Genomic DNA, 15061 nt, shown 5'->3' with positions numbered 1-15061 from the left:
GTCTGACACCAGCCTTCCCGCTTAGCACGTGCTGGCGGGGGCTCATGGTAATTGTAGTCCACTGACATCTGGAGAGCTAAAGTTTGGGCACCACTACTGTAGCAGCTGCCTTTCAATTGTATTTTTGCCTCTCGGTTATTTCCGGCTAACAAAGCACCTCCTATTTTGTGATGAGGGAAGAATGTGGGTATGTAGGGCCTGTACACGGCAAGGTGTAGGAGAGTGCCCGCCTCCAAGGGGGCACCTGGAGGTCCTCCCGCTATTACAACAGACCTCTAGAGCAGGGGTAGTCAACCTGTGGTCCTCCAGATGTCCATGGACTACAATTCCCATGAGCCCCTGCCAGCAAACGCTGGCAGGGGCTCATGGGAATTGTAGTCCATGGACATCTGGAGGACCACAGGTTGACTACCCCTGCTCTAGACGGCCCGGTTCCCTTGGAGAAAGTGGCCGATTTGCTGGGCAGACTCCCGTTCCAGTCCTGCCTTTGCCAAGGCCCACCTAAAAAATCTCCAGGTATTTTCCAATTGTGAGCTGAAAACCCTAGCAGGGTTGTTTTTTTGGGGGTGGGGAGTGGGGGGGGGGATACAGTGTAGAGACACATCACAACACACCCACACAGGCCCTGGACGGTAACAGTTGTCTCATTTGGTGCCCACCTCGCCCCCCAGCCTCCAAATGCACTGCTGTTGTTTTCCACTTAGCAGGGGATGTCAGAAGGTCATTTGTGTGCGAGAAAGCAGAGAGGCAGATTTGGGTGAAGCTGGAGGGGGGGCACGGCAGGCTGCCCTTCATTCCTGCCCCTGATGACCCCAATAAAGGAGATTTACCCCCCATCTACATCTACATAACCCCTCCCTGGGGTTCCGTTTCCCCAGTCATGACAGAATGTGGCAAAACGTTGAGAAGCCACTTTGGTGTGTACAGCTTGGAGCCCTGCAAAGAGGATGAGCATCAAGGTTTTGGGAATCCCACCCCATCCCCTTCCGTTCTTCCCTTCCGCTGTGCTGTAAGAGGCTTGGTCAGGCCCCCTTCCTCTCCCCCTCCCTCTGCTGCCACCCTCCCTCCCACCACGAGCAATTAGACCACTGTGCTGGGCCCAAGGTAGGTACAACGATCTGCTTTACAGTCGATTTTGGATGAAAGTTCTGATTTGCTTTTCTTTGTGGGACCTTTCTTGAGCAGGCGACCTGCTCGATGTCATTAAAGTCGCATATTTGACACAACATCTTTCCGGACTCATAAGCCATCTCATTGTCACATTCCAGCCAAAACGGGAAACTGCACAAAGAACCTAGCAAAGGTTCCCTTGCGATCCTTTTCCCCAATCAAATGAGGTCTGATCCTGCAAGCACATTTCAGCTGCAGTAAAAGACCTTTGGTTCAGTTGTGCAGATGGAATCCTGAAGATTTGGGGCCCAGTTCAGTCTTGTCCGCAGACGAGGCAAGGCTTGGAGTTACCTAGCCCCATTTATTTATTTGTAATTTGATTTCTATCCCAGCCCACCCCACTAATGGGCTCAGGGCAGTTTACAACAGTAAAAAAGATTTTAAAAACAAAAACCAGTTGAAAAACGAAGTTCAGATTCAGGTAGGAAGAGATTGGCCAGAACGTAATGTCTGGTCCTGCAGATTCACCCTCTTCCTCGTTGCTCTTATGAAGCTAGAAGACCACCGGTGCATTTCCCGCCCTTAACGTTCTGTCAAATATGCAGACTGGTCTCCACCATCAATGCTCGCTGACGTTCTGACTGGGAACTCTGATCACATCGAAAGGTGCGCAAACGCTTGGGAGCCGAGGGCACTCGATTTGGCCCTCGAAATCTATTTGCATGGCTTTGCTAACTCGCCAAAATATGTTGCTCAATTGTCTTCCATCAAACTGTTGGTCATGACATCAGTCGCTAGAGTGTTAATGTCAGGTCATTCCCCTCCTCTCCCCCCCCCACCCCTTTAACCATCCATGTTCCATCATTGCGTGCTCAGCAGATTTCAGACAGGGGGGCACCAAGGAAAGAGAGAAACTTTTCTTCCAGGATCATTTTTCACTTTGGCCTTAAAAGTTCACCCCCAACTTCCGCAGATTTTCAACAGTTGTGCTTGCTTGCGGCCTTTTCCCGAAACATACTTGGTTCGATCCAGTGTGCATGTTTAACCCATTAAGAAAAGGGTTTTCTTGGGGGGGGGGTTGTTGCACATTCTTCTATGGCAGGGGTAGTCAAACTGCAGCCCTCCAGATGTCCATGGACCACAATTCCCAGAAGCCCCTGCCAGCGAATGCTGGCAGGGGCTTCTGGGAATTGTAGTCCATGGACATCTGGAGGGCCGCAGTTTGACTACCCCTGTTCTATGGGATGGAAGGTTTCCACACGCCATAGACTTGCACATACTGATCCCTGGATCATGGCCACTGTCTGAAAGATCTCTCCTTTTGAAAGGAGTCTTGCTTCTACATAGCTGTGGTCCCCCATTGGAATGCTACCAGTGCTCACCCAAAACTACAGGGGAGTTGCACTTTGCATGCACAGATTTCCCCCACGGGCACCCGAATCGTGTCCAAGGTGTTGAAGACCAGGGACCTCAGAATCAGCAGAGGGCTCTTGGTCAGGCCCTTGCTGTCCCCCCCTGCCCCTTTTAATCTTCTTGCAGATTTCTCTCCCTTCCCCTCCAAAATGCAGGTTTTTAGTCAGCCATGCTTCTTTCTTGTCGTTTAGATCGTGGAGCACTTCGGAACCGTTCTATGCCACCGACCGCAGCATCTTGACACTATCCACCATGGACTCAGTCCCATGCTGAGGCTTTTCTCACTGACTTGCGGGAAACACTCGCGGCTTGTACCTCTGCCCCGGGCTACCAGTGGGCTCAGGGCCGCCGCGTCCCCCCACCACTTTGGGCAAACATAACAGACTCAAGAAGGGCACCATCTGAGTGGAAATGGAAACCGCCCCACTCTCCCCAGAACAGTTAGGGAGAAGATTTGCAGGTGCCTGTGATCTCAGGGCTCCCGTGCCAACTGCTTGAGTGGAAGGAGACACATTTTGCTTGAAGCGTCACCGTAAGGTGATGTCCAAGACATCCCACTCAAAAACTGCTGGTTGGAACGTCCCAAGCAACAGTTCATCTTGCTGGCTGTTGGGAAACGCCCTTTATTGACATAGGTTGGTAGACCCGAGGACACGCTTGGCTTTTCAGGATCGAGTCAACCACAAATAGTATCTCGGATGCCCTAAAAAGAGAGGAAGAGAGATGAACAGCTGCCTAAATATCCGTAGCCGATGTGAAGATAATCAAGATCACAATATGTTAATACTTCCTAAAAGGTCCTCTTCGCCACTCAGTGGGACATGAATATTCCTCATGGAGAGATTTCTAACAGGGCAAAACTCAGAAAAGCCTAATTGGAATTAATTCTAGTCTTATTTCCCATGCTTTAAAAAAAAATTGCATCTCTCTTTTTGTCGGGGAAAGATCTTTGTATATCTCTTATTTCACTGAATATATTTATTTGACTGCACAGGACTCTTGGTGAGAGTTCCCAGATGACACGCCTTTTTTTAAAAAAAATTAAAATTTGGCTAGGATTGCATGATGAATCATCCCCCAGAGCTTGTATGATAAAATACAGCCAAGCAAGCAAAAAGAGTGTGTCTCCGGGCAGGCCTGTATACGGGCCCCGTAGGTCCCCCAATTTTTGCCCCTAGTGCTAAATTTTCTGCATCTCTCAGGGGATGTCTCTTGAAAAGACGATGTGTGGGACGATCAGCACCCATTTTCCTTGCTGCCACTTCCTTTCCTTGCTGCCACTTCCACTTTCCTACCTGCCTGCTGTGGGGAGAGGAAGGGAAGACGATTGTAAGCCGCTTTGGGACTCCTTCAGGTAGTGAAAAGCGGGATATAAAAACCAATTTTTCTTCTGGTCTGAATATATGAAGCTGCCTTATACTAAATCAGACTCTTGGTCCCTCAAGGTCAGTATCATCTTCTCAGACTGGCCTAGGCTCTCCAGGGCCTCAGGTGCAGGTCTTTTGACTCACCTACTTCCCTGGCCCTTTAACCAGAGATCCCGGGGATCGAACCTGAGACCTTCCGCATGCCAAGCAAAGGCTCTGCCATTGAGCCACAGCCCCTTCCCAGTGGAGCCATATGCGTGCAGTGTATGGAAGTCCTCGGAATTAGTTTTTCACATGGCCTTTTGTCCCTTAAGGCAGGGATAGTCAACCTGTGGCCCTCCAGATGTTCATGGACTACATTTCCCATGAGCCCCTCCCAGCAAACGCTGGCAGGGGCTCATGGGAATTGTAGTCCACGAACATCTGGAGGACCACAGGTTGACTACCCCTGCCTTAAGGTAAAGGAATAATTCATCTCGAGCCCTGCAGAATATGCTGACCCTCCTGTGCATAGGCCAATTCTCTTGCTCAGCTTCTAGGCCAAGCAGAGCAGCTCCCATGGGGCAGTTGTGTCTCTGGGGATCTGGTATCTGCTGCACGGATCGCTTCCTTGGTGTCCTTTCCTCCCCGCCCGACATCACGTATTTCACAAGCGGCTCATTTCGCCACCAATCCCCCGTCCATCCGTCTGGTCGCCATGTTTGTTTGTGTGTTTTGTTTTTCTCAAGCAACCTCAAGAAGACCCCTGAGGCTTGGGAAATAGCCCCGCTCCAAGCATCCCTTCCGATCCAGGCCGTGCCACTGGGATGTGCGTGGCCTTCTCGTTTTGTCTTAAAGCGTCAGCAGTGGGAATCTTCATGTGCTCGAGACTCACCGTTGTTTCAGGGAGGCGATTGACCTTTCTGTTCTGTTTTGAAACTTCCCGTATCTCCTCCCCTCCCCTCCTCCCCTCCTCAGCGTATGTAAGGGGACTGAAGAGCCATGCACTTAAACCCAATCAGGAGGAGCGTAAGAACCCGTCTGTCCGAGGCAGGTATCGTTTTGTACCCGAGAGACCCCAAACACGGTCAAGGGCGTATCTCATTGCCTCCTTGGCCTTGGCTACGATGAAATGGAAGCTGAGCAAATATATTTTGTATCCAACGACTAATGCTTTCACCACTGGACTTTCTGTTTCTTTTCTAAAGTGTGTGTTGTGTATGCTGGTAACCGGATTTGTTTTGTTTTAGGTTCAGTCGTAGGCAGAATTCTGGCCCGAGCCAAAGGAATCCTTGAACTCCGTGCGGAGTTAATGAACGACCACATAGGGAACTCAGTAAGGGTAACAGTTGTGCTCAGCCAAAAGATTTTCCTGCATTGCTGTTCCTCGCTCCCAGAGACGGCTTGGGCTCCACAAACTGCTGTGGCTGCCTCACTGATTAGGCAGGGGCTCATGGTAATTGTAGTCCAGGGACATCTGGAGAACCACATTTTGGCCACCCCTGCTCAAAGCTGTGTGTCCCCTAGAGAGAGAGGGGGGGGCATGTTTTTATCCCCTTTTCCTCCCAAGCAGCTCAGCCTGGTCTCTTCACTGTACCCACATGACGACTCCGTTTGGTTGTTTCTGCAGGGAAAGGTCCTCCAGTGAGATTCACCACAGAGCAGACTTAGATGTCCCAGCCTCCAGACTGACACACACTCTCACTGCCTCTCTCTCACACACACAAACACACAGACACTCCATGCACTGGCTCGCCTGCTGTGGCTCAGCCTGCAAAACGGCTCAATTGGGTGGCAGGGAGACGAAGCGACGTAGGAACTCCTCCCCTCTGAAAAACGTAATGTGAGAAAGAGCTCCATCTTCTCTACCAAAAGCAGTCTGTTGTGGCTTGTTCTCCAGGTGGTTCTAGTGTCCAATATGTTATAGGTTGTGGGCTTTTCCCCCTCTCTGGGCTGTAAAACAGGCTCTTCTGTCTGCCCGCTCATGTCGGACCAGCAGCTCCAAGGGTCCCCTGCGGAGTCTGGCTTTTGCGACCTCTGCTCCTGCTGCTATGGCTAACCAGCTTGAGCTTCCTGCTGCTGCTCTGAACGTCGCATTCGGCTGTCTCTGCAACCAGAATGCAGGCTCCACAAGGGGTTTGCCTTTCCGTAGGAGGCCCAGGGTGGAAGGCAAGGGGCATTCTTCCTCCTCCTCCAGCAGAATCTGGTTGCACGTGGAGAGCACTAAATCCCAGGGCCAAGGAAGGACTTGAAATCCCCAGCAGGACCAAGGGCCTGTTCAGATATCAGCCGTGCCAAGTGAAGGGATGTGATCTTGGCCACCGGGCCTGACCCAGGATATGGGAAGCTATTTCCCTAGAGATTTTTTGGGGCTAGGGAGGTCTGTATGTAGACAACTGATTGGTCTGATGAGTTATAACCATTGTCCTTATTGCAATGGAAGCTAGAGGCCCCGTGCAGTTCTCCTAGGCCAGGTGGCCCTAACAGGTGAGGACATGTCCATGCAAGTGTCCTTCAAGGAGAAGAGCAACAGTTCGCATTAACTCCCCAGTCCCTGTGGCAATGGGCTTCCCTCTTGGCTGAATGATGATGGGCAAGGACGTACCCCACCCGCTCCATTTACGTCAATGGGGAAGCCTTTATGGACAGGGTTTTCCCATCAGTGCTCCTACAGATGGGTTCGGCAGAACTTCAGCAGCAGTTGGAATGCTACCAGCACTGTGGATTTCTCTCTCACACACACCCCACCCCGGCCATATTCTTTATCTTATTCTGACCCAGTGGTTCTCCACCTGGGGGTTGCGATGACCCAAAGGGGGGGGGGTCGTAGGGTTGCCTGGCGATCCCGGAAGGCCGAGGCGGCTAGCGGAGGGGAGGGGCAGTGCTGATGCTGGTGGCATCCCTCCCCTCTACACTGCTTGCTGCCTTGGCCTTCCATGATCGCCATGCAACCCTACGATCCCCTTTGGGTCATCACCGCTGTGGCGGCGGAAGCATTGACAACCACTGTCCTGACTACTTGTGTTACAAATGCTTTGAAATTGCATAACCTTCAACAGATAATAGAGCAGAAAGCTGTTTCTGGTGGTGGTGGGGGAAGCCACACAGGAGCGTGCGGTGGTGACCCAGAATGTGAAAATGTGACTGCTTTTGAAATTCCTTATAGTTCTGATCTCAAGAACCTTAATCTGGCATACATAAACGACTGAAATCAGTGGGAGAGGTCTGTCACGCCGGGAGACCCATGCCTTTCCGTGAATCCCGACGAACTCTCAGACGTACCCAGTCTCAATTCCACGATGTGAGGCTTACAGCCACCCTTTTCACCGTAGAGGGGATCTTAACGCAGTGGAATAAAAGATCCTTCCCCTGTTCAAGCAGCCAGGAAAAACCCTTTTTTTAACCTTCCAAATGAGGATTGATTCAGATGTCCCGGAGACATTGTCTGTGCGGCACCAAAGAGTGTACATTGTAAACCGTGCTTCATTGACATTGCTGTTGACCGTATCTGCCCTTATCAGCTTAAAGAAACCATGAGCCAACGTCGAGCTCCTCTGTTCCAGAGCCAAGCAGGGCTGCAGTGCCGCGGTCACCCTCGAAAAGACCTCCGAATGACCCAATCGCAGGAGGGGCGGCACGCAACCGGCGCAAGCGGTTCGAATCCTTTACTGTGCAAGCGAAGCGACGCAGGAGCATTGCCAAGCAGAAACCTTAGCAATAATCGAGAACCGAGAACTCGTTGACCGCCGGCACTGTGGCCATTCCCCTCAGGCATCCTTTTTAGCTCTGCTGCGGAAGTTGAAGGAAGCGCGTTTGTCACACTGCTTTGTCGATAAAGGTGTCTTACAAACAGTTATGAAAATTATATTTATTGAGTAAAACGTTGAACTTTTAATTGGCTCGTGTTTGCTTTCTTCTTGGTCAGGAACGGGTACTTCATATGGGCATCGCACGCTAGCTTCCACGCCAGCTGGCAAAAGGAGCCTGGCCCGATGGCTGGGATGTTCGTTGAACACACATCCCACTGAGGGCAACGCAGTGTTCCAGATGGTTTTCCATCCAGGGGGCAAAATATGGTTTGTGTCCTCCATTCTTGAGTTTGCAAGTGAGATGTTTGCAGATCACTTCAACTGGGGCAAACTGGTTTATTATTATTATTATTATTATTATTATTATTATTATTATAATATTTATAGCCCGCCACTCCCTTACGGCTCGTTTCTGCCTAGTTACCAGGTTTATGACTAGTCTGAGAAGGAAGCCATTCACCATGTCTGTGTTAAATAGATAAAACAGGTGCATGAAGCAGCAGCTGTCAGTAAGCAGAAAACAGGGTTACCTGTCATTTCTGGTCTTCTGTGCAGTTACACAACCCTCCCTCCTTCCTCCACTGTGGGCCGCTGATGATAGATTGCTACCTGTTTCAGCAGCAGGAAGGAGCACTAAGGGGAGAGTGCTAAGCCCTCCCACATCACGTGAGGTTGGGCAGAAAAGTCAACCTGTGTGAGAATTCGATGATTTTAAGATCTACCAAGCTTAAAAGAAGTTTCTAGAAGTTTCCAAAAATGCTTACACAGAAACCATAAAGATGAACACTTCTTAGGTTGCCGATGAGATACCTCTGGGCTTAGCAAAGGTTTTTCAGCTTTCAAACTTCTACCTTTGCAACTTGAGTGTTCGGTTTCACAGAGAAACCTGCCTTAAGCTGAGCCTGTCACATTGGTCTGTCAAGGGTGGTTATTTGGTCTGCCAAGGTCAGTATTGGGTGACTTGGATGGTTGAGAGGTTGGAATCTGTGCCTTGAAAGAGTTGGGGGTGTAGCTTGAAGAAAAGGAGGGCAAGGAGTGATAGGATAGCTGTTTTGAACTACGTCAACAGTAGACATGTTGAAGAGAGGGCCAACTTGTCTTCCAGGACTAGGAGCAGTGGGTTCAGATTACAGGAAAGGTGGTCCCACTTCAATCTTAGAAAGCATTTCTGACGGCGAAGGCTGTTCGTAGATGGAATATGCTGCCTCGGAGGGTGGTGGAATCTCCTTCATTGGAAGTTTTTGGGAGATTGGATGGGCATCTGTCAGGAGGGTGTGATTTTTAAATCCCCAAGAAGGTGGGGGGCTGGACTGGATGGCCCTTGGTGGAAGGGAAGGCGATCGTCACCTGCTTTGAGACTCCTTCGGGTAGTGAAAAGCGGGGTATGAAACCCAGTTCATCTTATGAATTTGGGAAATACACAGCAAGCTGATCCTCTAACACCGAGCCATGGCCCCTTCTACGGATTGGTCACTTTTTGGAGATCCTTCACTGTGATCTCTTCCCCCCCCCCCCACACACAGAGGCCTGCTCATTAAATGCCTGCAATTTTAGGACACGTCACAACAGCCAAGAGGAGATGAGCCCCTCTGCATGCATAACTGCCTAGAATAGATTGCAGGCTTCAGGTTAAACAGGGCGTCCGAAGGCCGGAATGCCTGAGTGCTGCGTGTTCTCGTGCAGCGTGCTAAAAGCTGCCTGCCTGGTATGATGCATTGCTCTCCCGGCATGCAAACAACAGCAACCTCTAGTGACTAAATGCGCTCCTCTTGTGAAACCATCCATCCAAGGAAGGCAGCCCCTAATTCTGGAGGACTGGCCGGTGCGTTATGGGGTGACAGAAGCCTCAATGCTCTTGAGGGGAACACTTGACAGCACGCACAAGAGAAACAAACCCAAACCTTGGAGCATGGAAAAGGTAGCTTGCTTTCACAGGTGGTTTCGGATTGTGCAGCATGGGTGCATTCATAGTCTCACACATGCCGGGACGCATTGGGCAGCGCAATCACCTGATGTGTATGTAGATGGGGCAGGCAATGGCCTAATGCAGGGACCGCCAATCGAAAACACTTGGGACGCTTGTTTATCACGCTGTGGCAAAACCAACCTAGCTGGAACCTTTGGAGTAAAAGAGGAGGGCACAGCACCCAGCACAATGGGAACGGCCGATTTAGGAGCCCATGTAAATGTCATTCTTGCATTATTAGCTGTGCTATCTTGGGGAACTGCTCACAGGTTATCTCCAAGGGGCAGCTGCCATTCTTCCTTGGGACGTTCTCGCCTCTGGCTAGTGCTGAGGATTAGGTTCCCAGTAAGCTACAACTGTTTAGGGACAGCAGCTGTAATTTAGGGCAGGGGTAGTCAACCTGTGGTCCTCCAGATGTCCATGGACTACAATTCCCAGGAGCCCCTGCCCGCATTTGCGGGCAGGGGCTCATGGAAATTGTAGTCCAAGAACATCCGGAGGACCACAGGTTGACTACCCCTGATTTAGGGAACAAAAACCAGACCCAGGGGCAATCCTGCAGCCAAAGCAACAGCCCAGGATCAAGGAAAGCCAGGTTCAAATCCCCACAAGACAGTCAGCTAGGTGTCCCGGTTACGAGCAGCAGCTGCTCTAGCAAGCCAGATTCCCCACTCCACATGCAGCCAGCTGGGGGACCTTGGGCTAATCACAGTCCTGATAGTGCTGTTCTCACAGAGCGGTCCTGTCAGAGCTCTCAGCCCCACCAACCTCACAAGGTGTCTGTTGTGGGGAAAGGAAGGGAAAGGTGCTCGTAAGCCGCCCTGAGACTCCTTCAGGCAGTGAAAAGCGAAGTATAAAACCCAACTCTTCTTCACTCCGCCACGGAAGTTTCACTGAATGACCTGGAACCCGTCATGCACACTTTGGCCTGATCTCCCTCACAAGGGGGTTGATGGGGGAAAGAAGTGTGAGCTGTTCCAGGTGCAGGTAAATACCTAAATAAATGGACAGGTTAAGCTTTTGGTATTCAAGACTCAAACATGTACAGCTTTGTCAGTTATTTCCCCCAGTTCTAAAGCCAGTTGAAGTCGGGCTACTCTTCCCATGTCTGAGCCTCTAACATTTCCACATTATCCCTAGGTGTGCGCATTTTAAGCATGCGCCTCACAATGAAACACAGGTATGCGGCGAACATGCTTGTGATGCGGTGGCACATTTGCACATGCTAAATAACACACTTTCCATTCATTTCAGCCACCGTTTGCAAGTGGGTGTTCCCATTTCACACAAAAAATCCGTCCGTAAAGTACACTGGAAGAGTTGAAAACGCTTTTCTCAAGAGCGCTCACTACAAAGTGGGGACTGGATACGGAGCTGATGCGCCTCTGTGTAATGCGTGAAGGGATTCTAAACTAACCTGTGCATCTTTTGAGAACGGGAGTCTGCAGAAATGTCAAACTCTCAACCTTTGAAAAGCAAAAAAATGAACAGCAAAAGTTGTGCATGTGTGAGGGGTTTTATAAAATAAAATCTAAGTTACATTTAGTTTAAAAACATTCTGCAGAAGGACAGCCAAACAGGTTTTGAAGAAATAAGTTACTTTTATTTAACAGGTTCAAAAGCATCATGAAGCTCCAAGCTTTGGCCCAGCCGCATTCGACATGGAGATGTCCCATTCCTTTCCCCAGCCGCCAATATTAGGTATTTTAGACTGATGTGCCATGGAAAAGAGAGAAGAATATCTACAGCGGGGGCAGCCAGAATGTGGCTCTCCAGATGTCCGTGGACTACAAATCCCATGAGCCCCTGCCAGCATCATGCTGGCAGGGGCTCATGGGAATTGTAGTCCAAGGATATCTGTAGAGCTACGGCTTGGCCGCCCCTGATCTACAGCGTCCCGCTGCAATCTTCACATTTTACGGTGAGCAGGATGCTGTAAGCCATTTATCAGCCTCCTTGCCGTGAATTAATTTTATTTATTTTTAATTACATTTTTAAATGAAAATTATTAGATACATTTCTCAAACAGGACAACCGGGCTTGAACTTCGTTGCCTGTGGTTCATTCAGAGGGATTTTTCTAAAAAGTTACATTTCAACCTACAAAACGATGCTGGTCGTGTAATGGAAATTAAACCGTGATTCCCAGACGTCCCGGAGATTCCTAGTTCTACATTTTAGTCTTTTTAAAAAACCCTAATTTAAAAAAAAAATTCTTTAAAACATACACCCTCTAACATTTGGCAAAAAGGAAAACAATTCTTGTAGGGGACGTGACCGCCGGATCGAAATTCCAGTTGGTTCTTTGAATAGTGACGTTAAATAGGTCACCGTTACTTTTAAACAAACCCCCCAAAAAATTCTCACACTCCTCCTCTCTCTCACACAGACACACATAAACACAAACAAGCGTTTTTCGGCACCTCCTGGAGCCAGGCGTTTATATTAAGAAGCAAACCACTGTGAAACCAAGCATTTTTGTCCCTGGGCCCGAACTGGCCACGTGTGCTCAGCTCCCCAAAGAGAAGGGGGCCGGGGCTCCCTTTGCTCCGTAGGCTGAACCCCTCCCCTCCCCTCCCTCAAAATCCAAAGATGCAACCACACAAAAACAGCCTTTGTTTCTTTGCTACTTAAGACAGCAATGCTTTATGTAATGCAATTTTATAATTACACAGTAATTATAAATCGTGTAGTACCAAACTGATGACAAAGTCCGTTGTTGTCGAAAAGGCCTCAACATTACGAAAGGAAGGATCGGTGGGGGGAGAAAAGAAAGAAAAGCACGGTGTTGATGCCCCCCCTCCCCTCCCAAACCTAAGACTTCTGCACAGAGACTGACGTTTCATTTAAAGAGGAGGGGTGGAGGGAGAATACCATGAACACTTAACACACGCACACGGAAAAAAGAAAAACCCGCACAGCATACATCAACGAATCATCCTGGAAATGCTGTACTCAAAATTTCCATAAGAGAGAAACTGGTGCACGCACGCTTTGCAAAATATTCGTAATTCGGGCCTCCCAGTATTTACACAACAGAGAAAAAAAGGAGGGAGGGGACGCTAAAAGCAGAGAAGCAAAATCTGTGACCGGCCACTGCTCCCCCAGCAGCTGGAGAAGAGACTCCGTGTTATCCACGGGTGACCTTGAATGAATGCAAACTCAAGCGTTATCCAAAGGGCCCTGATGGGAAGAAGGGAGGTTCGTTTTTTCAAAGTATTAAGCAGTTTAATACGAAAGGGATTTTTTTCCCCTTCCCTAAAATTATCCTACCGCATGTCTAAAAGTGCATTTCTGATGTGAAGGACAAATGGGAATCAGACATGGAGGCACCGTGGAGAAGATGGAGCCTGAACATCTCCTTTGTAATGATTCAAATGGATTTTTAAATGCCTCAAAGGAGGGGAGGGGGGGGCATCAGTCTCTGCTTGTGGAGTTCCACCACATTGTAGCCCAAAGGCATTCCAAGTGCTGCTTTCGTACAAACACACACAACAGAGGCAAAATGAGACCGTGCTTTGTTGTGAGCGACCCACATTCTGTACGGTACCAATGCCAGAGCAGGCAGCTTAAGGATATAGAGACCCAGGACAGACCTAACAGCTCCTGACCTCTGAACCGTAGAGAACCCCGGGGCTCCCCTCGACCCTCCCCTTTCAGCGTTAACGCTACGGACAGCTTTGAGAAGGGTCTGTTGATTAGCTCCTACGTCCAACCTTTGCTGGGAGACGATTCAACGTTCATCTCGGCATAGACAGAACAGTCCCTGCAATGCTGCTGCAAAGGGACGGTGGAATCCATGCCGGGGCCACAAGGGCGGTCCCCGTTTCTTACGGTTAAGGGCCAGGGAACGTTCAAGCCAAAGCGAAGCAGGTTTTTAAAGTTCCTAAGAGTAAAGCTAATAAGTCGGGGATGTTCTAAACTCTCTCCCACTGAATTTGGCTGGACTACACTGTGCTCAATAGAGTCGATACTAGCTTGGGTGAAATGGATTCCCCCCCCTCCCCCCACACTTGGGGGATCTCCGGTCAAGAAGAGGATCCAGCATCAGCGACAACTCAACGTGTCCCTCCACTGCTGGGATGCCCTGCTGCTGCCAGAAAGGTTTCCCCCCCCACTCCCCCCCCCTACCCGGTGTGCACTAGAGCTCCCCTGGGGGCGTGCTGATGCCTCCCTTATGGCAGTCTTGGGAATCGACATTTTGTTTGATCAAAACAACGGCATGTCGCAGAAAAATTTGCCTCGTCCACTACAGCAGTCCGGAGGGCATCATCAAGATTTCCGTTCTGGGTCTCAGCCCAGCAATTGCTGAAGAAATTTGTCTCTGCTCCTCCTTATTCCATTCCGGCTACCCCAGCCCTCCTCCGGCTAGAGCGGAGAGGTTCACGTTGTGTAATGAGGATTACACATTCAGTCCTGTATTCAAGTTTTAATGTTTTGGTGGAACTTAACAAGGGACGGGTGGGAGACAGAAGGAGGTGCTCTGGACAAAGAGGAGCGTTGCAACACTACAAAATTTTATGGGGCAACAATTAGGAGCCGGGTATGAACGATCCGGGGCCGGCCTTCTCCGCCTGGCAACCACTAAAAGCTCTGCCTCTTTTGAGGCAAAATCACTGAATGTATTTGGGGGGGGGGGCAGACACAGCAGAGTGAGGTAAATGAAGGCAAAGAGACCAACCAGCCCCAAGAATTCAAGGACTTATTGGGGGGGGGGGGGAGTTCCTAGTTCCTTGAAAAAGTTGTCCTCCCCTGCCTTGGAAGAACGCTACCAACGTACATTGCACAGCAGACCAAGGTATCCCCGTGGAGGCTGGGGAGGGGGTACAAATCCTGTGCACCAAATCATGCCCCCCCCCTCTCTCTAGGGGACACACAGCTTTGAGCAGGGGTGGCCAAAGTGTGGCTCTCCAGATGTCCCTTCCAGGACTAGGAGCAATGGGTTCAGATTACAGGAAAGGTGGTCCCACTTAAATCTTAGAAAGCATTTCTGACGGCGAAGGCTGCTCGCAGATGGAATATGCTGCCTCAGAGGGTGGTGGAATCTCCTTCATTGGAAGTTTTTTGGAGATTGGATGGGCATCTGTCAGGAGGGTATGATTTTTAAATCCCCAAGAAGGTGGGGGGCTGGACTAGATGGCCCTTGGTGGAAGGGAAGACGATCGTCACCTGCTTTGAGACTCCTTCGGGTAGTGAAAAGCGGGGTATGAAACCCAGTTCATCTTCTGAATTTGGGAAATACACAGCAAGCTGATCCTCTACCACCAAGCCATGCTCCTTCTACGGTTTGGTCACTTTTTGGAGATACCTTCACTGTGATCTCTCCCTCCCACACACACACACACACACACACACACAGGCTTGCTCATTAAATGCCTGCAATTTTAGGACACGTCACAACAGCCAAGAGATGAGTCC

The 15061-nt window shown here is 49.9% G+C and overlaps 1 protein-coding gene across 4 annotated transcripts in view; it reads left to right on the top strand.

Moving 5' to 3' along the window:
* The window catches only part of ATP11B (ATPase phospholipid transporting 11B (putative)), a 107153-nt gene extending 99389 nt beyond the window's left edge, over positions 1-7764 (top strand). For 2 of the 4 annotated variants that reach the window (XM_077348296.1, XM_077348295.1), the window contains one exon: positions 7036-7764. In XM_077348296.1, coding sequence (XP_077204411.1) covers positions 7036-7078 — 43 coding nt within the window. In that variant the 3' untranslated portion in view covers positions 7079-7764. Of the gene's footprint in view, positions 1-2714 lie in introns of all 4 variants that reach the window. The other 2 variants (XM_077348293.1, XM_077348294.1) reach the window with 1 other exon arrangement.
* Positions 7765-15061: the final 7297 nt, after the last annotated feature.

Source organism: Paroedura picta, chromosome 8 (genome assembly GCF_049243985.1).
Source record: "Paroedura picta isolate Pp20150507F chromosome 8, Ppicta_v3.0, whole genome shotgun sequence".
Classification (NCBI taxonomy): domain Eukaryota; kingdom Metazoa; phylum Chordata; class Lepidosauria; order Squamata; family Gekkonidae; genus Paroedura; species Paroedura picta.
This window is presented reverse-complemented; position numbering and strand designations above follow the sequence as displayed.